At 50.1% G+C, this 22,821-nt stretch overlaps 1 protein-coding gene across 1 annotated transcript; it reads left to right on the forward strand.

Annotated features, from left to right (window-relative positions):
- The first annotated feature begins 3,124 nt into the window (after positions 1-3,124).
- Adra1d (adrenoceptor alpha 1D) lies at positions 3,125-22,317 on the forward strand. Its single transcript, XM_090352040.1, has 2 exons — positions 3,125-4,358; positions 21,698-22,317. Exons 1-2 carry the CDS (start codon positions 3,242-3,244, stop codon positions 22,315-22,317), a joined length of 1,737 nt encoding a protein of 578 aa, XP_090208166.1. The 5' UTR covers positions 3,125-3,241.
- Positions 22,318-22,821: the final 504 nt, after the last annotated feature.

Here is a 22,821-nt window from a genome sequence, read left to right on the forward strand (position 1 = left end):
TCAGGAGCTTTTGATGATGACTAGAGGGGGACAAATTGGTGGGGGACAGATGGAAATGCATTGGGCATGTGAATCAGAGAGGAAAACTTCTAGCCATTTGGAGGGAGCATGTCCTTCTCCACAGTGTGCGCATATGAGAGTCTAGCACACAACCTCCTGAGAGCGTCATTTCAGGTGCTAAAGCCTCTGACTCATCCTCACTCATTTGTAGTCCAAATAAATCCCATGGTCACATGTAGTGCAGTCTCAGAGCAGTGATCACTTTAAAGGAACAACCACCTCATGATGCTTTCTGGAATCACCTCCCAAACTAGTTACCAACTACCGCCACCCCAATAATAGAGAAGAAAAAGAAGCCTCCATCCCCACAGGGACAAACATGCTAGAAAGTTAAAGAACCAGAAAGCCACTGGGTCTTAGTGCATGCTAGGCAAGCACTCTACCACTAGGCCAAACTCCTGGCCTTGACTTTAGACCCGGGTTCGATTCCTCAGTACCACATACATAGAAAAGGCTGGAAGTGGTCTATGGCTCAAGTGGTAGAGCTCTAACCTTGAGGAAAGCTCAAGGACAGTGCTCAGCCTGAGTTCAAGCCCCAGGACTGGCAAAAATAAAAATAAAAAAGAACCAGAGAGCCATCCAAGAAATAGTTTTGAAAGAGCCAATGATCACATTTAGAAAGACCCACTTGACAGACTTGAATGATCCAGACATGACCTCAGGTACATATTACAGACAGAAGAAATGGACTCACAATGGCAGGTAGGCAAAAGCAAGCAATAGACGAGAAACAGACTAGATCTGGGGAAGAGTTGATTTAAAGAAAGAATTTGGATTTCCACCTGTAGTGACCACCTGGATGAAAGTTCTGTTTTCACCAGGGAATAGAGAATGTAAAGGACTTGAATGTACAAGAAGAAGACTTTAATTTAGAACTTTAGGGCTTTCGTTTACAGCTCTAGAACTTCAAGGTTTCTCTGGCAGACCTGAGAACCATCTAGACTTGAAATTGTCCTCTTCCAAGCACCACATCTGCTGACTCTGTAGACAGAGGCAGGCACACATCTCTAGGTTACATCAGCCAAGCAGTCCCCACGCATTCCAGCGCTAGGTTGGTTTAACTATGATACTTATTCCTAGTCTTCAATGAGAACTGACCACACCCAGAACCAGATGAACTCCAGGGAATACCCCTCATCTCAACATTCTAAGAGGGAAGCTACTCATGGAAACTGGACCTGGCATCGGAACATCCCCAAATGGCAAGTTCCCTGGCAGCCCACTTTAGTGCCCTTCGTCCTGTCTGCTCAGAAAAGATGCCCAACCGTAGGATTCTGATTTGTTCCTGCAAATCTTTACAAACCATATTAAAGTCACGTCCATTCATTAAATTCATAGAGACAGGTAATAAGTCTATGGAAGATTTTGTAGGGAAGTTGCCGCCACTGAAAAGCTAATTCTATGCCCTCGTTCTAACAGCCACGAAAGAGAAAGGTTCAACACGATATACATTTTTCTCCTTTTTCTCAGGAGCAGCTTCTCATTTAGAACATCAAACATCCCGCCCCTGGGCCATCCACAGCCAGTAGACACAGCAACCAGGGCCTCCCCCCTCCTCCCACACTGGGTTATAAGCAGGACTTCAGCTCCCTGCTGTGACTCATCCTGCACCTTAGCAGTAGCTCTGTGCTCCCTGCAGTCCCTCATTCTCCATCACTCAGTCACCCGGATGTCCAGCTTAGTGGCTGCCACAGTATTTTTTTTTATGTTGGCTAAGTAAATGATCTTCCTTCCTAGTGTGTGGGGGAGATGTCTCCTCTGGATTCCTCCTCCTGTGTGTGTCCTCACTTCATACCAGAGGACGCCCTTCTCTGCCCTCTGTCCTCTGTCAACAGCCCCTGCCCTGCCAAGCCCTACTGTGCTTAGTAATGGGAGGGGGGGTCGCTCTTAAAGCGGGTTAATTCGTGTAACCCCCTTACTATGAGACAGATGCTACCCATACTCCTCATTACAGAGATGAAGAACTGAGGCACAGAGAGACCCAACCGCCAACAAGGGTGGAGCCCGGATAGTTGGAGCCAGACTTCTTTCCCTCCTCCCTCCCTGCCAAGTGACCTTTCCCACCCTCCAGCACTTGAGCCCTCCCTCCCTCCCCAGAATAAGGCTTGAGTATTTAGAGTAGCAATACGATGATTTATTCTGACATCTGATATGGAGTTGAGCAGCAGTGCACAAGTTGGTATTTTGTAGATTATTGTGGTGTGGATTGTATCCACACAGCCTGGTTCCTGCGTGTGTCCTACTCAGCTTCAGACCTGTAACAGAGTTCAGATCCCCTCGCGGGGGCTCCCTGCACCCCATCTCACTGGGCGGGGGGGGGGATGGAGACCCTGCCCAGTGGCCTGAGAGAATGGAGATGGGTCAGCCCCATCTAGGCAGCACCACCCCTCCCCGCCCCCCCCCCCGGAGGTGACCAGCCCCTGCTCTGCATCCTCCCGTCCGCAGTCCGCAGTTGCCCAACTCAGGCGGGAGCCTGCTGCTCTCTGGCGGCTGGAGCCGGGAGCCGGGGACCCTGGAATCGCACCTTCTAAACTCCAAGGCGCACCCAGAGAGTGACCTGAAGACCAGAGGGCGGGCGGGAGGAAGAGGGATGGCGCTGAGGGCAAAGGTGGGGGAAGGAGAGCGGGAGAGGAGCAGGAGGAAGCAGGGAGGGGACCGCGAGGACAGAGTGACCGTGGGCATCAGCTACGTGGAGGCATAAGGGGGCCCAAGACGGGTTGGTGCGCATTCCAGTCCCTGCCGTACAGTCGCTGGCCTCGGGTCCAGCGCCCCTTGTCCCCGGGATTGTGGCGCCCACCTTCCGGGGAGCCGGCCGCCCCCTCCTCCCTCCGCGCGCTGCCCCTCCTCCGTCCCGCCCCCCGCGCAGAGCTGGGAGCTCCGCAGTGGCCGCCGCCTGCACCGCCAGGTCCCGGAGCCGCCGCTCTGCCGGCTCGCCTGGCCACCCAGCTCCGGCAGCGGCGTGCCATCGCCGGCCCCGGGGGGCTTCGGTTCGGGGCTCCGTTCGGGGGGTGCCCCGCGACTACGTCCCCAGCTTCGCAGGTCCGCTGTCCGCGCCCCTGGAACTTGGGCAGGACCCCCCGAGGGGGCTCCCCGAGCCCGGCGGCTATGCCCGCTGGCCCCCTCCTCGCCGGCCGTTCGTCTTGCATCCCAGCCCGACCCCCGACGGCTACGACGTGTTGAGATGACTTTCCGAGACCTCCTGAGTGTCACTTTCGAGGGACCCCGCCCGGACAGCAGCGCCGCGGGCTCCAGCGCGAGCGGCAGCGGGGGCGGTGCGGGTGGCGCGGTCGCCCCGGAAGGCCCGGCGGTGGGCGGCGTGCCGGGGACCACGGGAGGCGGCGGCGGCAGCGTGGTGGGCTCGGGCAGCGGCGAGGACAACCAGAGCTCGGCTGCGGAGCCGGGGGGCTCGGGCCCGGGGGGCGAGGTGAATGGCACGGCGGCCGTCGGGGGGCTGGTGGTGAGCGCGCAGGGCGTGGGGGTGGGCGTGTTCCTGGCCGCTTTCATCCTCACCGCGGTGGTTGGCAACCTGCTGGTCATCCTCTCGGTGGCCTGCAATCGCCACCTGCAGACGGTCACCAACTATTTCATCGTGAACCTGGCGGTGGCCGATCTGCTGCTAAGCGCCACGGTGCTGCCCTTTTCGGCCACCATGGAGGTGTTGGGTTTCTGGGCCTTTGGCCGGGCCTTCTGCGACGTGTGGGCCGCGGTGGACGTGCTGTGCTGCACCGCCTCCATCCTCAGCCTCTGCACCATCTCCGTGGACCGCTACGTGGGCGTGCGCCACTCGCTCAAGTACCCAGCCATCATGACCGAGCGCAAGGCGGCCGCCATCCTGGCGCTGCTCTGGGTGGTGGCCCTCGTCGTCTCCGTGGGGCCGCTGCTGGGCTGGAAGGAGCCAGTGCCCCCCGACGAGCGCTTCTGTGGCATCACGGAGGAGGCCGGCTACGCCGTCTTCTCGTCCGTGTGTTCCTTCTACTTGCCCATGGCGGTCATCGTGGTCATGTATTGTCGCGTGTACGTGGTGGCGCGCAGCACCACGCGCAGCCTCGAAGCCGGGGTCAAGCGTGAGCGGGGCAAGGCCTCCGAGGTGGTGCTGCGCATCCACTGTCGTGGCGCGGCCACGGGCACCCCGGATGGGCCACCTGGGACGCGCAGCGCCAAGGGCCACACCTTCCGAAGCTCGCTCTCCGTGCGCCTGCTCAAGTTCTCCCGGGAGAAGAAGGCCGCCAAGACGTTAGCCATCGTGGTGGGTGTCTTCGTGCTCTGCTGGTTCCCCTTCTTCTTCGTCCTGCCACTGGGTGAGTGACACGCAGTACCCCCCCCCCACCTTCCCCACCGCCGCCATCCTCAGGAAAGGGAAACTTATGGCTGTGGCTTTCTGGTAGACTTAGATTGGCCTCCACTGACCTTGCACAAGGAAAAAGAGATAGTCCTTGGGTACTTGCAAGTTTTGCTTGTTACAGGATTCCAACTTTTCTGTTTGCCCCTTTTTGTTTCTATTACAAACCCTGGTTTATGTTCCCACACCCTGACTATAAATTCCATGGAAATCTGGGCACATATCTGCATATAGTGTGTGGCCAGCAAGTGTATGTGACTCCCTTACTTCTACCACCCCCAGAAGCAGGTGCACAGAGTGGGTGGGCCCACACATATTCATTCATTCGTGGGCAGCAAGCCCTGGCCACTCATGAACCTCGGCTAGAACACGATGTCACTACTTTTTCCAGTGTTCAGCCAGCTGGCCTCGCTGGGTATCTCATTCTGACATCTCCTCTTGAAGGGGCTGCAGGACAGGTGGGGGTGAGAAAGAAAGGCAAATTATGCCATGAGTAGTTGACATTGTTCTTCATCTATACATCTACTGGATCCTCTTAACTCTGCGTGGGAACTTTCCTATTTCTGGCACAAGTTGCCCTACAATCTGGAGAGGTAGGCAGCTGTTCTCAGAGCTTCCTCCCACCCCTTGTGGCCTCTCTTGGAAGCCCTGGTGTAAGGCCTAGGGCTGGACCAGCAGAGAGAGGCAAAGACAACAATGTCCCCGGGGATATTTGCCCTGAGTTATTTTCCCCATGGATGCAATTCAGATGGCCAGATTAAGGGCTTCCTCTGCCTCCCCCCAGCCCCTCCACCCCACACAACACCTGGCTCCTTGCACCTTGGGAGACTGAGTCAGGGCAGAGACAATGGCCTCCTTCCTACTACCTCTCCACACAGCTGCCACAGTGACCTTTATACATTATAAATTAAAGGTGTCAATCTCCTACTGCCCTGGGAAAGAAATCCAAATTCTACTGTGGCCTAAAGACAGTGGCCGTCAAATCTGTTATCATTAAAGCCAACAGGGGTTAGTGTGAGTGTCTACACTAGAGCCAGGCAGGAAGCATGGCAATCTCAGAGATACAGTCCCCCTCACAAAAAGGCCATGCTTTCACTCTGTCCTGCTCCTGCTCACTGCATATCCCACCTCCTCTGACTTTCTCTCAGCTCCTTGCCAAATCACCTCTAGGCCTTTTCCCTTTCTCTTCTCTATCTAAACTGCCCTCCGTCCCTGTTGGTCTATCCTTTACATCTTTGGTAAAAGGTCCTTTCTTCTTGGAGCTATGAGTCTCCATTGTGTCCTCCTTATTTTCTCCCCGGAAGCATAGGGGTCACCCCTTGTAACCAGTGTGTCACTTGGTTCGGTGTTTGAATCCCCCACTGGCCCTGAAGCTCTATGAATGCAGGGTCTCCTCAACTCTCTGTTACTGAAACCACAGCACTCAGCACAGTGCTGGCATACAAGATGCAATAGAACACTGCAGGGAGGGTCCAGGCTCTAGTGCCAGCCAGCCTGGGTTGAAATCCTAATTCTGCTTCTTACTAGCTAGCTGCATGACTTCAGGCAAAGGTTTTCACCTCTTTGTGCCCGTTTCTGTGTCCATAAATAGGGGTGGTGGTGGTGAAGGTGGCAATGCTGTCACATAGGGCTATTTGAGATCCAGAGAGTTACTGTGCAGAAATAAAATGGTGGTGTATGCAAGTGCTGTCTATATACAGTGTGTCCAAGCTCAGGTGAAGGAATGACTAAACCCCACTACTTGATAATCACCCAGCTAATCATTTACCCAACCAGCTGTGGGATGGGGTGAGTAGTGTCATGTACTTAGAGGAAGAGACAAAAAGTAGGGAGAAAGTGGCATATGCCCCCAGTCTAGAGACCTATTCTTTCACTCAAGGTTTAGCTCTCCCAGCTTGCTCTCATGCCCTTGCTCTGGCCTTGCCCACTTGTGCCCTATTTGTGGGTCCTCACTATCTCCCTGTGCCCTGGTACATATAAATTCCCATAGAGAATGTGCAGTCTGTCTATAAAATGCCATCTCTCTTTTTATTTTTTTTCTTTGAACTTCTTCTTAAAAATTTTTACTTACAGAGTAATGCAGAAATGAGGGGAAAATAATATAACAAGCACTCATGAACTCATAATCGCTCTTATTGAACAGATGTTAATGTTCTGCCATATTTGCCTTAGAGCCCTTCTTCTGGTTCCTCTCATGGAACTAGAGCACAGCTGCTGCTCAATGCCCTCCTCCCTTCTTCCTCTTCCTCCCCCTGCCTCCCCAGCAGTAAATCTGGCATTTATCACCTCCCCAGATTGGTTTCTACTCTCACCACAAACATCTGTATTCAGAACGAAGTATAGCATTGCGGCGTATAGCGCTTATAGCAACAGCACTTGCTATACATATCGCTGTTCCTTTTGCCTTTTCCACCCAGTATGCTGTCCTTGAGATATATCCAGAGTTGGGCCTCTAAGCCATCCTACATCTTGAGAGTGTCCCGTTGTGGCTGGAATGTTCATTTTTTTACCTTTCCTTTTACAAGCAAAAGTGCCAATGGCTACTACTGTTTTGTGAGGTCCAGGTCACTTGTCTCCATCTTCCTGAAAAACATCTCTAAATGTCCATGACCTTTGCCCCTCGCTGGCACACCCTGCTGTTTCTCAATCCTAACATCTTTACTGTTCTTTACATTTGCCATGGGGGCCCTAAAAGACATTGCACATCTTGCGCCAGGCAGGAATGCCATGATGTAGGCATAAATAAAGTTATCAAGCCGGACATTCAAGATGAATGCAGCAGCATTCAGGGATGCTGGTAGAGTAGAACTGAGTGAACTTGGCAATCATAAACAAACAGGACAGAGGCCAAGCAAGGAAACAGAATATTCCAATCTTCCTCATGTGTCTTGGAGGGCAAATAGGAGAGCAGAGGCTGCTGTGAGAACACAAGTGGCCTAGAAGGTGTGGAGGAGGAAAAGTGGGCGCCCCCCCCCCAAGCCCCAGCCTGGATGCCAGGCAGATGCCTTTGAAGGAACCAGGAACATTTTGAGCAGTAATCCTTGGTGGGGAATGTTGCCACGTCTTGGTAATGTCAGAAATGTGGTCTGGGGATAAAGGCTGCTGCAAGAAACTTGGATATAGGTGGTTTAAAATAGGATAGCTTTGCAGGCACTAGTGACCCACAGCTGTAATTCTACCTACTAGAGAGGCCGAGACTTACCTACTCCAGCCTGAGCAGGAAAGTCCATGAGATTCTCATCTCCAATTAACCATCAGAAAGAATACTGGAAGTGGAGCGTAGACTCAAAGTGGTAAAGCACTAGCCTTGAGCACAAAAGCTCAGGGACAGAACCTAGGCTTTGAGTTCAAGCCCCACCACTGACAAAAAAAAAAGGAAGGAAGAGCTTTTATAGGAGCCTTGGATACAGTCTCCCAGAAAGAGAGTAGGGAAAAGAGAAGAGAGGGCTAATGTGGAGTCTTGAGAGCATTTACCTGGAAAGAATCAGAGGAAGTAGAGAAGGAGGAATGGAAGGGAGAAGGGGTCACCTGCACAGGTGACCACATCAGACATAGCAAATACCAGAGATGGAGGGACTGGGAAAGCGGCAGTCTGTAGCTCATCATACTACAGACAGTGAAATGCAGGCACCCAGCAGGACCAGCACTTAGAGATCTGCCAAGCTGCCCACCCTGCCCTTGTGCTCACCTCCACACGCAAAGCCAAGTGGAGGCAATAACTGCACAGATTGTGGCTGGTAAGCATCAGGGATGGCAAGAATTCTGGGGCAGGAAAGGCCTTAAGTCTCAGAGATATATTGGCATGGTAGACCACGGACAGCACCTACAAACCCTGAAAGGTAGGCCAGGTCAAATAGTCTGTAAACCCTTCATTTAGGAGGTGGAGGCAAAGGGAGTGTGAATTAAGGTCAGCCTGGACTACATAGCTCAAAAAGAAAAAAACCTGAAGTACTGTTATTAGGCAACATCACCAATGGATGTTCTAAAATTGAGAGAATGCCTGGGGCACAGGCATCAGGAATCTAAAAGCCTAAAGAGAGGCCAGAGGGACTGAGCCCATTCCCTGCATTTCTGGATGCTCAATTTTCCCTCAAAAGGAGTAACTAGAGGGCATGTGTTCCCAGAGGCAAGCAGAAGGTCACACAATGGGAACCTTAGACATAATGATCTTCCATGCAACAGGGTGCTGATACCAGTGCTACTTTTGCACACCCGAAACAGCTCATGCTCTGGTGAGAGAATTCCCTGATGGCTGCAACTCAGTCTTCTCTACTAAAACCCAGCTGAACGTCTATTCCATGCACAGTGACCACATGGTCCTGTTTGCCAGGACAATCTCCCTTTGAGCCTGGTGGTCAGTGTGGCTATGAGTAAGTGCTCTCTACCTTTTATTGGCAAAGGCATTCCAGAAGAGTATACAGACACCAATCTGTGGGGCCTATGGAGGAGGGGTTCTTGGCAGGCCTGCTTAGGACAAACACGTGCCCTTGGCTTCAGCAAGCTGGCAGGGGGCTGGGTGCCATGGAAAATCACAGGAAGCTGTATAAATGATCCCAGCTTACAGGAAGCCTGGAGCCTTATGTCTGCAACAGCCCAAACCTGTAGTGTGGATGGAAGAGAGAGACAGCAATCAGAGCCAATGCTGGGACACCCCCCTCCCCGGCCCCGCAAGACACTCCTCTCCCCCAGGATAGGGCACAGCCAGTGTGGGGCTGGGCAGACTAGAACTGTATTCAATGAACACTGCCGCCCCTGAGATACTTGGTGCCTGAGTCCCCTCGCCTCCAGAGATTTGGGCCAGCTGCCTGGTACAGACAACCAGGTCACTTTCCCTACATGCCAAAGAGAAACAGAAGGGACAGGAAACCCCTGCTCCTGCTGAGCACCCATCTGTAGTAAGGCATTCTTCCTCCTGGGGACCCTCCACAGGCCACATTTCACCTTGGTGTCCTCATGGCAACAGCATCTTGCTACGTTTGGCTTTCAACTACCCAGCAAATGCCCAGTCAGGTCTAGAGGTGACCTCTGAGTCTGATAACCTCGACAACCACTGGCATATTCTCCAGGCTCCTCTTTGACTGGGCAGTTCACCAAGCATCCCTGGCCTCTGCAACTTTGCTTGATTTTTTGGTATGGGAATGAAATGCAGGGCTTTATTGTGCTAGACCAGTGCTCTACCACTAAGGTACAATCACTGCCCCCATCACTGACCTTTGGGTGTCATTACTCAAGCTATCCCCCAAGATTCAGAACCAGGGCCCTTCCTAATTCATCTCAAGGTATTTGAGCTGCCCAGAAGGTCTGATGTGAGAAGTCTTTGGACAGTCCATTCATTCTGCTACAACTACGAATGAGCCATACTTACCCCTCCCCCATTCTCCCCCTCCTCCCTCTCATCACCAGTCTGCCTCTGTAATACAGCACACCACAGTGACCACCCAGACATTCCCTACTGTCCTTGTCAGTATTTAATACATATCACAAACTGTGAGAACAAGAAGAACTTACTATGGAAGCAGAGAAGAATAGCCATGTTGTTGGCTGCTCCTGGTTTGGGAGAGCTGTAATGTGCAGTCTATAGAAAGACAGTCAAGAAATGAGAGCAGAGTCATTCCCATAAAGATAGGCAAAAAAAAAATGTATGTTCATAGGATGGACTACTGCACAGCAAGGAAAAGGAACACGCCACCAATATATGCCCTGCGCCTGAATTTCACAGATACTCTACTGAGAAGAATAAGCTAGAGTGGAAATTTTAAATGTATGTGCCATATGGTTCTTTGTATGCAAAGCTCAAAAACGGTAAAAACAGAAGAAAGACAAGACAATACAAATCAGGATAGCAGGCGTCTGTGGGGGGAGGGGTGTACCAACTGGAAGTGAGTGCTAAAACCTTCTATGTAGCTGTATCTTTCTCTGGGCCGAGATTACATTGATGTAATGGAAAATCCTCAGGCTATACACTATGTATATACCTATACACACCTATAAATATGACTGGATTTGTTTACTCACAGCAACAGAGGAGACAGGAGGGAGGGCTGAGAGGTGTGCTGAGAACCTGGTGTCTAAAGGGATGATAAGATGAGAAGAGTGACTTAAACAGGTATGTTTTAGCTGGCCCAGTTCCAGAGGGACTTGACTACAGAGAGTTACTCAGATCCTGCTAGAGTAGAGGCAGAGGAAGATGTGGCAGTTCTTATTAATGGCATGATTGTCCTTTGGCCCCAAAGCCTGCAGCCTACAGAAGACCTGGTGTTAAGTCTTTTGTCTGTGCCTGTATAGCACCCACCACATCAGAAGTGCTCAGTAAATCTGTGCAGAGAAAAGAAATGAGGGAACACAGCCTCCTCACATTCTGCCATTTCAACAACCTGTGTGACCAAGAAACAGCCCTTTATTTTGCCTTGCATTTCTTTTTATTGTAGTATCATAGTATTTTATCATTTGCTTTATCCATACTTAATGTGAGATTTACCATCTTTACAAGATTTTCATTTTTTTTTTTTTGCCAGTCCTGGGGCTTGAACTCAGGGCCTGAGCACTGTCCTTGAGCTTTCTTTCCTCTAGGCTAGCACTCTACCATTTGGGCCACAGCACCACTTCTGGCCTTTTCTATATATGTGGTTCTGAGGAATCGGACCCAGGTCTTCGTGCATGCTAGGCCAAACTCTCGGCCGCCACCTTTACAAAATTTTAAAAGTGTATACGATGCTGTTAACTAGGAGACAATGTTGTACAGCATCTCTAGAACTTAATTATATTACTGAACGGCAAAACAGTTTTAGCCACACCCATTGAGGAAGCAGCCACCATTCTATTCTGCTTTCCCAATCCTGTCAATCTTGAGTACTTTGCATAAGTGGAGTCATGCAGTATTTGGGTTATGACTTGCTGATTTTACTCAGTGTAACATCCTTTTGTTATTCTGACTAGTGATGGCTTAGAGGGTGACTTTCCATTTATGTGACCCCAGAACAATTATTTAAACATAACATCTAATGTTTACGAAATAACTGTTATGAATAGGCATGCGCCATGGTTCTTTGGTGGTGGGGTCAACTTTTTCATCATAAATCATTTCAAACACATGCATAGAGAGAATAGCATGATGAGCTCCTGTGGACCTATGGCCCATCTTCAACAGAAGGCTCACTTTCATTCATCTCAACCCCCACTCACATTCCCACCACTGGAGATCATTTGAGGAAACTTCCAGATACTCTGTTACTTCATCAGCAAAACTTTTAGTAGGTATTTCTAAGAGATGAGAATTTTGTAATGCTACAAGCCATTGTAACACATTAAAATAATTGAATAATATCATCAAATATCATCTTAGTATTGAAAGGCAGCCAATTGCTTTATAAACCTTTTGGTAGCTTAACTAAGGATTCAAAAGCAGATGCATACATTGCATGCATTTAGTTACTTGAGTTTCTTTAATTGATAGATCCAACTTGAAAAAAAAAAAAGATTACTTATCTCCAGGAGCATCCCAGAGTCTGGAATTTTCATCCTCATAGTGCCATTCCACATGGCCTTCTGTTAGAGCCTGTATTTCCTTTAACTTTGATAAGACTCAAGACTGTTTGAATAAGCAATTCTCTATTGTGACATGACTTCTCAGGCTTTTACCTGCTTACTTCAGGACTTTTATTTTCTGTAGTGAGTAGTGGGGCTTGAACTCGGTTTAAACACTATCCCTGAGCCACTTGTAGTTTCCTTTTCTTTACTTATTTTTCCAGCCCTGAGGCTTGAACTCAGGGCATAAGCGCTGTCCTTGGGTTTTCTCAAGGCTAGAGCTCTACCATGAGAGCCTCAGCACTACTTCTGGCTTTTTCTCTGTATGTTGTACTGAGGAATTAAACCTAGATCTTCATGCATTCTTTGCCAGCGCTCTACCACTAGGCTACATTCTAGGCCCACTTCCAGTTTTTCTGACGGATAATAGCAGATAAGAGTCCCACAGACTTGACTGCCCAGGTTAGCTTTGAACCATGACCCTTGGATCTCAGCTTCCTTAGTAGCAAGAAGTATAGGTATGAGCCACCTGTGTGTGGCTTTAGGAATTTACTGACCAGAGCCTAGATGTATAATTGCAACTTGAAGTGATGATTTTCTAGTCCTATCACTTCTCCTATTATTCATTGGAATTCCAATATGAACTCGCCACTATTCAGTTGAAATTGTGACTATTAGAAAGACAAGAGAGTTGGCTCAGTGTTCTTTATTTGCCAGAAGAGAAGTTGCTTCTCTAGCATCCTTTCTAAGAGTGACCAATGAAGTTGTTTTAGCACCATACTACTATCATGAGTTTTAGACATCTTTGCTATTCTAACACCTTCCTGACATTGCCATTTTTGGCTTGCCACTGGGCAGTCTTTCAAGTTGGCTCTGAGGTCTCTGGCATAATCCAGAGAATCTTGAGCATTTCCTTGCTTTCTGGTCTGATGGGACATTTCAGGTTCTACTTGTGGCTTTTTTTCTGCTCTGGATCTGGGACTAACTACTTCATTAAAATGCTCTGGTCCAATGTGATCTAAGATGCTCTGGAAAATGGCAGGTGAGAAAACACAGTCTGAACTCTAAGTTATCTGTTGGTATTGAGTTGGTCACTGGCCCAAGGGAAGAGCTAGGAAACTGATTTTTTTTTGTAAAGGAAAAATACACCCGTAATGGGGGTGAGCTTTTGTCCTTGGTCACAGATTCCTCCTTCCAATCCCTACTGAGATGGTTGCCCCAGGTAGTCAACCTTTGATCACTCTGCTTCATTCATTAAAGACCTGAGTGTTAGAAGTCATATGATTTATCCCCCATTTTCATCCCTGGCCTGGTCATCAGTGAAGCTGACCCTTGGTCTCCAGACTGCATGGCTCTTCCTCTCCTCCTCTTGTTCCTCCTCCCAGGTCCATGCCAGAGCTCACATGCCCACCATGATTTTCCTTCCCCCAGGACCTCAGTGCACCTCTGCACCTGAGTCCATCTTCTGTCATGCCTCAGCTCCCAGTGCACCGGCTCACTGATCCCAAGCCTTCACCTTGCTGTACCTGATCACCTACACCTGCCTTTCATGGCCAGCTAGTCCTATGACCCATTGCTTCAACCTCTGTTCAGCCTGGCCAGCTTTAACTCTCTCTGCATGCTTCTGTGAGCCCTAAACTCTGAACTGAGCCATAAGGGTTCCTCGTAGTATGGTGTGTTTAACGGTCAGCTCCAAAATGGGGCTGGTTTGTAGTTTGCCCATTTCCAGGATGTAAACAATCCTACCCTGTTCAACTTCAAACTATCAGGAAAGCATCAATGAGCTTGAAAACTGAATGACCAACTTCCATGAGCCAATGTACACCTTGGTCTAGCTGAGCATTTACTAAAGAAGAATCACACTTTCCAAGTCAGGCTTCTCCTAGGGGCGGCCCTCAGCGTCTCCCCCTAGAATTTCTAATGATTCCTATCAGCTCTGACTTTCTCAAAGCTCTTTCCTGCCCTACCCACTGTCTGCTACTCCTTTGCCCATAGACACAGCATATATACATATTTAGAACTTCTTTTGGTTCTTTCTTTTCTCTTTTTCCTTCTTGGATAAAGATGATTCTCCCCTCAGTCCAGTGTCCTCTTGGCCCTCACCCTCTCCTTACCTCCTCACTCTGATCCTTGTCCCCTTACTCCTACAGCAGACCCTTGGTACCAATGCACGTATGATTCTCTGTTCCTTGGACCTGTCACTCACCCTGTCTTCCCCATGTAGGCAGATGACATCTTTGTGCATCCTCTGGGCTCTAGGCCAAGAGCCTGAGCGTCAGCTTCCTTCCTCCTTCTTCATTCAAGGCATTCACTCCCACCTTCCGACCATCTCTTCAGGCTGTTTTAGCTTGCCCTTCCCACTGTCCCACCTGAGCTATTGATCAGTGAGCATACATGATGTACCAGCACTGTTTAGTCATCTAACAGAAACTGGTCCTGCCAAAAGTCCTGTGAGGTAACTGCAATCGGCTGCACAAATGAGAAAACTGATACAGAGAAACTGAATAATAGAATTCATCCTCTCCACACTCTTTCCTCCCTCCCCTCCCCCATCCCCAGCTCACTGGTGACTTCTTACTTGAGTCAGGACTGAAATGAGGCCAGGATTAAGGGTCAATCAGCAGTCATATTTTTAGTTTGGGGGGGTGGGGGTTGCCAGGTTCTGGAGCTTGAAATCAGGACCTAGGCACTGTCTTTGGGCTTTTTTAAGACTGGCGCTTTACTCCTTGTGCCACAGCACCACTTACAGCTTTTTCTATGTATGTGGTACCAAGGAATCAAACCCAGGGCTTTGTGCATACTAGACGACCACTCTACCACTCGGCCATATTCCTGGCCTCCATATTTTTAGTTTTAAATCTCATATTAGGACTCAGCCCCTGCACACATCCCTCAGCCTCAGATCTTATCCTTTATCTGAGCACTGTCATTGAACATGACTACTTTCTGCATGGCTTGATCCTCTTACAGACCCCAGTGAGACCCCAGACTCCTGTGTCTTGAAAGTCCCATCTCCAGCCTACATGAGCACTGCTCTGCCGTTTGTCCTATGGGGGAAAGGAAGACTTGCCTTTCCTCTTGGTGGAAAGGAGGGACACAGGACAATAGGAACCTGGCAGTGTCCAGGAACCTCAGTGCTGCCTCCCCTCCTACTGTAGCTGTTGCCGGAGGCCTTCTCTCCCAGGAGCCCTATATCACTGTGACTCGAGGCTAAGTGGCTCCTTCCTGGATTGGGGTCCTGCTTTGCCAAACAGGAGGGACATTGCGCAGAATCACAGTCCCAGACCATTCTGTGCTAAAACCACAGATTAAGACCCGGAAAGATCAATGAAGATAGGACAACAAAGAGAATGAAGGAATTAAAGAGAGATGGGAGGAGAGCTGGAGGTGTGGCTCCAGCACCTCCATCTTCATAGCAAGCACAAAGCCCTAGCTGCAAATCCCAATCAGGTTGAGAGGAAAAGGTCAGACCTAGTACCTGCCCTTCATAAGTGGAGCTTATTATGGCCTTTCTCCTCAACATGCTCACAGGCAGCCTCTGAGTTCTGAGAGCTGCCCCTCTCTATACACTCCTACAGCTGCAGAAGGGTGTCCATGAGGCCTCTGCCAGAACCACCTCAAGCAAGAAGACACTGTCCAGCATAGTGCAAGAAATCCAAGATATTAGGCTTTCTTCCTCTAGCTCCACAGTTCCCTCCATGTCCTCTCCAGCCATCTGCAAAGTGTTCTTAACTTTTCACTGCTCTTCTCTCCCCTTCTCTTTCGCAGCCATCTTGATTCTTGGCCCTCCAAGAACCAAGTATCTTGCTACCTCAGGACCCTTGCCGATGCCTATGCTTCCATCTGGAATGCTCTTTCTTCAGTGGATCCATGACTAGCTTACAGGGTCCTCAGGTCTCAGCTCCTCTGCGATGCTCTTCTGACCATTTCTAATGTCACAGTGAGGTGTGCAACGGGGCTGAGAGCCAGCCTCTCTTGGGAAGGGGCTTTGAGCTCCAGGGTCAGAGCTCCTAAGTGAGCAGCTAGAGAACTAGAGGACAGGGCAAAGTCTGGGAATTTTTTCTCATCTAACCTCATTGGTAGGAATATCTTGAGTATTGGAAGGATGAAGTCGTCTTAGCTCTTCTTTATCTTTCAGCCAGATGGGGTGGCAAACTGGGTATTATCGAGTCATTCGTGAGGGGCAGAGAGTGGAGAGGGTGGATGGGGTGAGCCTGTTTGTTTCATGGTTGCCTACAAGTTATGTGCAAGGCTGGCTGTGAATTCTGATGGTCTGCCAAGAACAAGTTCCCTTTTGGTGATGCCAAAAGAGGTCGTTAATCACAGCTTGCCTTTGGGGCTTCAAAGCTATCCTGCCTGAGCAGGGCCAGATAGGGTGGGGCCTGGAGAAAGCAGTAGGCCTCTGTGGCCTCTGCCCTCTTTATGACACCAGAGGTGAGATCAGTCACCCAGGAGAAGGAGAAAGGGCAGGGAAAGACTAGAAGAGCCGGAGCCCTGGACCCTGCTGTGATCAGAGCCCCTAAGCATGCTCAGGGAGAGACTGGATGGCTTACCTTATGGGATCTCACTGGATATACATCCAGAGAGATGCAGAGAGATGTGGGAGAGTAGAGAAGGGGATGTGGGGATGCTGGCAAGCAAGTATGTATGTCAGCCTATCAGAGAAGGAAGCAGAAGGGAGGAGGGCTGCAATTTGCTGTCAGAAAGGCAAAATGCAGGTGAAGAAGCACAAAGGGCAGGAAGTTGCAGTGGACTGTGGATAACACGTCTTAAGTGAAGAAGTGAAATGCTCAGGCTTGTTTGCAAAGAAGCCCCCGGGCGGGGGGTAGAAAACAGACCAATAGGGCTAGTAGACACTGTAAGTTCACAAAGATGGTAGCTTAGGCCAGGGTAGCAACAAAGAGATGTGGTCATTAGACGGGCTCAGGGAGTTGATGATGGTTGAAGACTAGAGTGTGATTAAAAGAGAAGAGGCTGTGAGTGTGCCAGGCACCCATTATGTGGCAAGAGAAGCAGGAAGCTGACAATTATAGTGTTTTGGGCCCTTGGAATGGAGTGTGATATGTTGTGAGTAGGAGTCAATTGCATTTGACTCTCTTGGGTCTGGAGAGGATGATGTAAGGAAGACTTCCAGAAGGAGGTGCCCTGGAGCTGCCACATTGTCACGTACAGAGGAAGGACATGCAAGATGTGCAAAATCCCAGAAGCACCTTGAGGAGCCCTGGCTGCCCAGGCGCCAAGAGAGTGGCCTTGGTCTTCAGTTCCCCATATGTCCATTGAGGCTTTTCTATTGTTGTCGTCCATGTATGTTGCTGTAACACAATAATGCTAGGTACTATGAAGAGAAAAAGACATTGATTTGACTCTAGTCTGCTGGCTAGAAACTCCAAACAGAATGATGCTGGGGTTTGTAAGGTCCCCTGACAGCAACACAATACAGAGGCAGTGGTTTGTGTAGAAGGACCAAGTGTGTGATAACAACTGACTTCTCAGAGGAGCAATTTCAGAAACCCAAACTTGAACCACTCCCACTAGACATCATTAATATGTCCACGAAAGCAGAGATGGTGACCTAATTACCTTCCACTAGACCCCGCCTCTTAAAACTTCCATAACTCTAGCTGGACACCAGTGCCTCTAATCCTAGCTACTCAGGAAGTTGAGATCTGAGGATTATGGTTCAAAGACAGCCTGAGAAAGATTCTTATCTTCAATTAACCAGCAAAAAGCCAGAAGTGGAACTATGGCTCAAGTGTTAGAGTACCAGCCTTAAGTGAGAAAGCATACAGGCCCTTAGTTCAAGCTCAGGACCGCCACCAAAAGAAAAAAGGAAAAAAAATTATAACCTCAACTCCACTACACTGAGGATCAAGTTTCTAGCACATGGATCTCTTGGGGGGGGGGCGGGGAGAATACAACAAATTATCCAAAACATGGCAACTGTGATGGAGCTGGCAGCTGTAACTTGGATCAACTCACAGAGGAAAAGCTGGTAAGCCTGTTCCTTGATTGCCCATCCTTCGTGGTTTTGGACAATGCCCCATTCCCAGTAGCCTGCAGTGGGAAGAGAAACATCCCTTCTACCCCAGAGATCTTTTCGAGGGCACGGGACCACTGAGTGTACTGAGAGGAGGCTGAGGTAGAGGCTGGGAAGCGGCAGTGTGAGCCTCTGACATGCCATCTGCAGGGAGAACGGGGTGGGGGGGGGGAGGAAGGTCTCTAGGGAGCTGCTGTGTGTGGCGTCTGGATCCCAAGGCACAGACATCTGTGTTTTCTGCACACAGTGAGTAGAGAACAGAGAAGGCATAGTATGGCAGAGGCTGTCAGCGCCCACTCATGTTCCCCGATCTTCAGAGCGCATAAGCCCACTTCTACCTAAGTGCCTGCCTGTGTCACTTTGCCCAAGGGCTTGCTCTTTGTTGCATCTCATGTAGCAAGTAGGAAATGAGAAAAAAATCAAATGAACCCCCAGAGGGAGCAGCAGCCCAATGACTGATGGAAATGGGTGTGTAAATACCTCACTCCCTCTCCCACTGCTAGAGTAACTCTGAGGTTCCTATTCTGCACAGTCACTCAGAGCCCTGTACTACCCCTCCCCCCGTTAAATCTCATTTATCTACATGGATAATTAACTTGATAGTGCATCTCTTACTGTCTCTTTCCCTTTGTCTTTTCCCTCCCACTCTGGATGGTCTTTCAAATTCATATGTGTATTTAAGTCCTTGTCCCAGTGCCTTCTGGGAAAGCCCAAAGTAAGATACATGCTTAAACAGGATACAGCAGGGAAATTTTGGAAGCTGGGAAGCTGCATTTGAATTCCATGTAAGGATTTCCCAGTTCACGGCAGACTTCTCATGGGGCAGTTGAGCAAAAATTAGAATATTGGGTTTTGTAAACACAAGACCCAGGGCTGTACTACAAAATGCCATGTTGCCCACCAGTCTCAAGCAAAACTCTGCTGGCAAGAGCACCCTTTGGCCAGCTCTGCACTCAACCACTGGAAAGCATAGTCTACTGATTTGTCATCCTGGGCTAAATATAAAACATCGTAGCCTGAGTCAGAAAGTTATTTTCAGCACTCACTCACCCTGACTGTGCAGCCATTGAGGGATGCTGATTTGAGTGCAGCCTTCCTGGATGCCGGGGTCCACCCTGATGACCCCCACATTCCAGGAACTGCCCAACCTCTGTCTTAGGGAAAATCAGCCTCTGTCTGCTTCTTCCATTCCTCCCCCCCACCCCCACCCCAGCCTACCACATCTCAGCAACTACTATTTCTGACTAAATTGGAAGACAAAAAAAAAAAATTCTCTCCAAGGGCTGTGGAAGAAGGAAAAAAAAGGGAAAAGGTGAATCAATACCAGATTCTAGGCTGTTTCTTGTACATGTTTAGTGTCTATATGTGGAATTGTAAATGTTAAGCAATGTCTCTATCCAGTAAGAAGCTACACCCCAGCCCAACCCTAATATTGCTAAGAGGTGGGCCTAGAAAGTTATGACTCTTTACAAAATTCCATCCAGAAAAAAAAAGTATTATTGTCTCTAATTCATTGAAAAGGAAAGTGAGATTGTTTTTTGGCAGTCCTGGGGCTTGAACTCAGGGTCTGAGCACTGTCCTTGGACTTTCTCAAGGCTAGAGCTCTACCATTTGAGCCACAGCCCTATTTGTGGCTTTTTCTATGTATGTGGTAACAAGGAATCAAACCCAGGTCTCCATGCATGCTAGGCAACCACTCTTACCTCTAGGCCAAACTCCCAGCCCAAGGAAAGTGAGATTTTTATTTTTTATTTTATTTATTTATTTATTTTGCCAGTCCTGGGCTTGAGCTCAGGGCCTGAGCACTGTCCTTGGACTTTCTCAAGGCTAGAACTCTACCACTTGAGCCTCAACACCACTTCCGGCTTTTTCTATATATGTAGTACCAAGGAATCGAACCTGGGTTTTTGTGCATGCTAGGCAAGCACTTTAACCACTAGGCCAAATTCCCGGCCCAGAAAGTGAGATTTTTAAATGACCAAATCGTTTGCTACAGAAGACAGTGTGGTGGGTGTCATGTGACCTTCTTCTCCTGCCACTGGGTCTCAGTACAAGGAAGTGATTCTACTTGGTGGATGGCAGCTGCACACAGAATCTGTAGGCCACAGAGTGGAGAATGGTGCCTCTGCCTACTCAGTAGGCACCCCTATTCATATCTGAGGGGGAGCAAGGGAGAGAGGGAAGGTTCCATCATTCATGACCAGCCAGCCCTTGCTTTCTCGGTCTCAGAGATAGCTACAGCCCATGTCCAGGGAGTCTCCTGGACCTCCCTACTGCTGCCAAGGACAAGGAAGATGAGACAGATGGATTGTGTCTTTAAACTTGGCTCAGGTGGTAGAGTGCCAGTCTTCAGCAAAAAAAAGCTAAGCTAGAGCTCAATGCCCTAAGTTCAAGCTCAGTATCAACACACACACACATACACACACACACACACACACACGAAAACACAAAACTTGGTACTCCTTTTTCAGAGACAAGCTACCTTCTGGCACAGCTCTCAATTCCCCATGTCAGCATCCCCACCTGCCTTGTACTCTGTCACTGAGCCATCCCAGAAGTGACCTCCGACCAGTTCCACGGGTGCTGCAGCCTGACAGCCACATGCATTGTATGTGTCCAGACTTACTCCAGGCCCTATCCCTCACCTGCTGAAAAAGATACATGGGTTCTAACCGTCACAAAAAAAAAAAAAAGCAGAACCTCCCAGCATTTAAGGCTCTCCATCTGTCTACAGAATACATCCCTCCCACCTCCTCCCCCACCCCACTCCATCCTTTAACTCCTCAGAGACAGCCCAAAGCTGTCTCAGCCTCAGACCCTCTCCTACCACGGCTCTCAGTAACGTTCACATTGCTATCTAGATAGTAAGTGCCATGTTTCATGGCTCCTCAAGAAGGAGAGCCCAGTGTGGTGGCCGGCATAGGTCAAGCTTGAATAACTTTGTGTGTGTGTGTGTGTGTGTGTGTTTGGGGAGAGAGTGCATGAGTGCCTGTACTGGGATTTGAACTTCAGTCCTTTAGCTCTCTTACTCAAGGCTGGTGCCTGAGTCTTGGTCAACTCTTAATTCTAGGGTTCCTACCCCCCATTTTGGGCTAGGGATTGCTTAGGTGTTTGGTGATGTCTATGCATTCTTTCCCAAAGAGATGCTTTTGAAAGTATAAAACCAAGTGTACACACACACACACACACACACACACACACACACACACACACACACACAGATTGCAAATGAAAAAGTTGTCAAAATATTTTTGCATGAAATTTGACTTTGGAAGAAATGTGTTTTCACATCGAGGCATTTAGCAAGCTCTCGCAGTGCATCCTATTGACGGAGTTCCAACCGTGGGGAACAAACATAAATGCGATTTCAAAACAGTCCACAGCAACCAAATGTGGTAGGGGGATCGGCGGGAACCGGCGATGTGACACCGGCTCTGGTCTGCACGAACAGCGAACAGCGATTTCTAATTCTTCTCTGGTTTGCAGTTTATACTCCTCCGAGGAGGAAATGTTGGATTTCAGGTGGAGATGAGTAAACATGACCTCTCCCCCTATCCAGGATCTCAGAGCACCTGATTTATACCAGGGATCCCTCGAGGAGCGACCCCTTGAGAATTCCTAACTCATGACTCAACCAGAGCTAGCCGGGGAGGGGTCGGGCAGCGCCCCGCCTCACCCCGCTTTCTGCTGTCTTCCCCAGCAGCTACCAGCATGGGTCTCTGTTCTTTTCCCCACAGGCTCCCTCTTCCCGCAGCTGAAGCCACCGGAGGGGGTCTTCAAGGTTATCTTCTGGCTGGGCTACTTCAACAGTTGTGTGAACCCGCTCATCTACCCCTGCTCCAGCCGCGAGTTCAAGCGCGCCTTCCTCCGCCTCCTGCGTTGCCAGTGTCGCCGACGTCGCCGTCGCCGACCCCTCTGGCGCGTCTACGGCCACCACTGGCGGGCCTCGACCAGCGGCCCCCACCCCGACTGCCTCCCCAGCCCGGGCGCCGCGCTCCCCGGGGCCCCCCTGGCCCTCACCGCGCCTCCGTCTCCCAGCTCGCCCGGGGCGCACGAGGTTCCAGCTCCCGTTTCCGGCCGTCGAAAAGCTCCCAGCGCCTTCCGCGAGTGGAGGCTGCTCGGGCCTCTGCGGAGACCCACCACCCAGCTGCGCGCCAAGGTCTCCAGCCTGTCGCACAAGCTCCGTGCCGGGGGCGCGCAGCGCGCAGAGCCCACGAGCGCCCTGCGCTCAGAGGTGGAGGCCGTGGCCCTTGGCGTTCCCCAAGATCTGGCCGACGGCGCCACCTGCCCGGCCTACGACCTGGCAGACCTGGCAGACCTGGCCGACTACAGCAACCTCCGGGAGACGGATATTTAAGGACTCCCAAGCTAGACTGGGGGCTATGCTGGGGTTGCGGGGGGTGGGGGAAGAGAAGAGGGGGGGGGCGTCGTGGGAGGACCCGTATGGATCGGGGACTGGGAAACTGATCAAAGTGGACGCTCAGTGGCATCGTTGGGCTGGACTTGGGGTCCAAACCCTTGAAGGGTAGAGGGCTCTTGGCACCCCCATGCGGGACAAAGGTACCCTGAACTCTTCTAAAGGGGAGCTGCATGACAGTGGGGCCATTTGCACCCAATCCTTGTTTGCGGAAACTGCCCTTCTGTCTCAAGTCCAAAGATGAGGCAGAAACCACGTCTGGCTGTCGCCCCCCAGTGAGGATGAGGGCTCTTCAGTGGACACAATTCCTCCTCCTCATTGCCAGCTCCAGGAACCCAAGGGGCCTGCCACCTCCTCCCACAAGCTTTGGTGGCAGATTGGATGAAGATCATACAAACCTGTCGTAGTTTGCCCTGAGCCCACCACCCCATCTGCACTTCTATA

This window comes from Megascapheus bottae, chromosome 18 (genome assembly GCF_031878675.1).
Source record: "Megascapheus bottae isolate mThoBot1 chromosome 18, mThoBot2.hap1, whole genome shotgun sequence".
In the NCBI taxonomy this organism is placed as follows: Eukaryota; Metazoa; Chordata; class Mammalia; order Rodentia; family Geomyidae; genus Megascapheus; species Megascapheus bottae.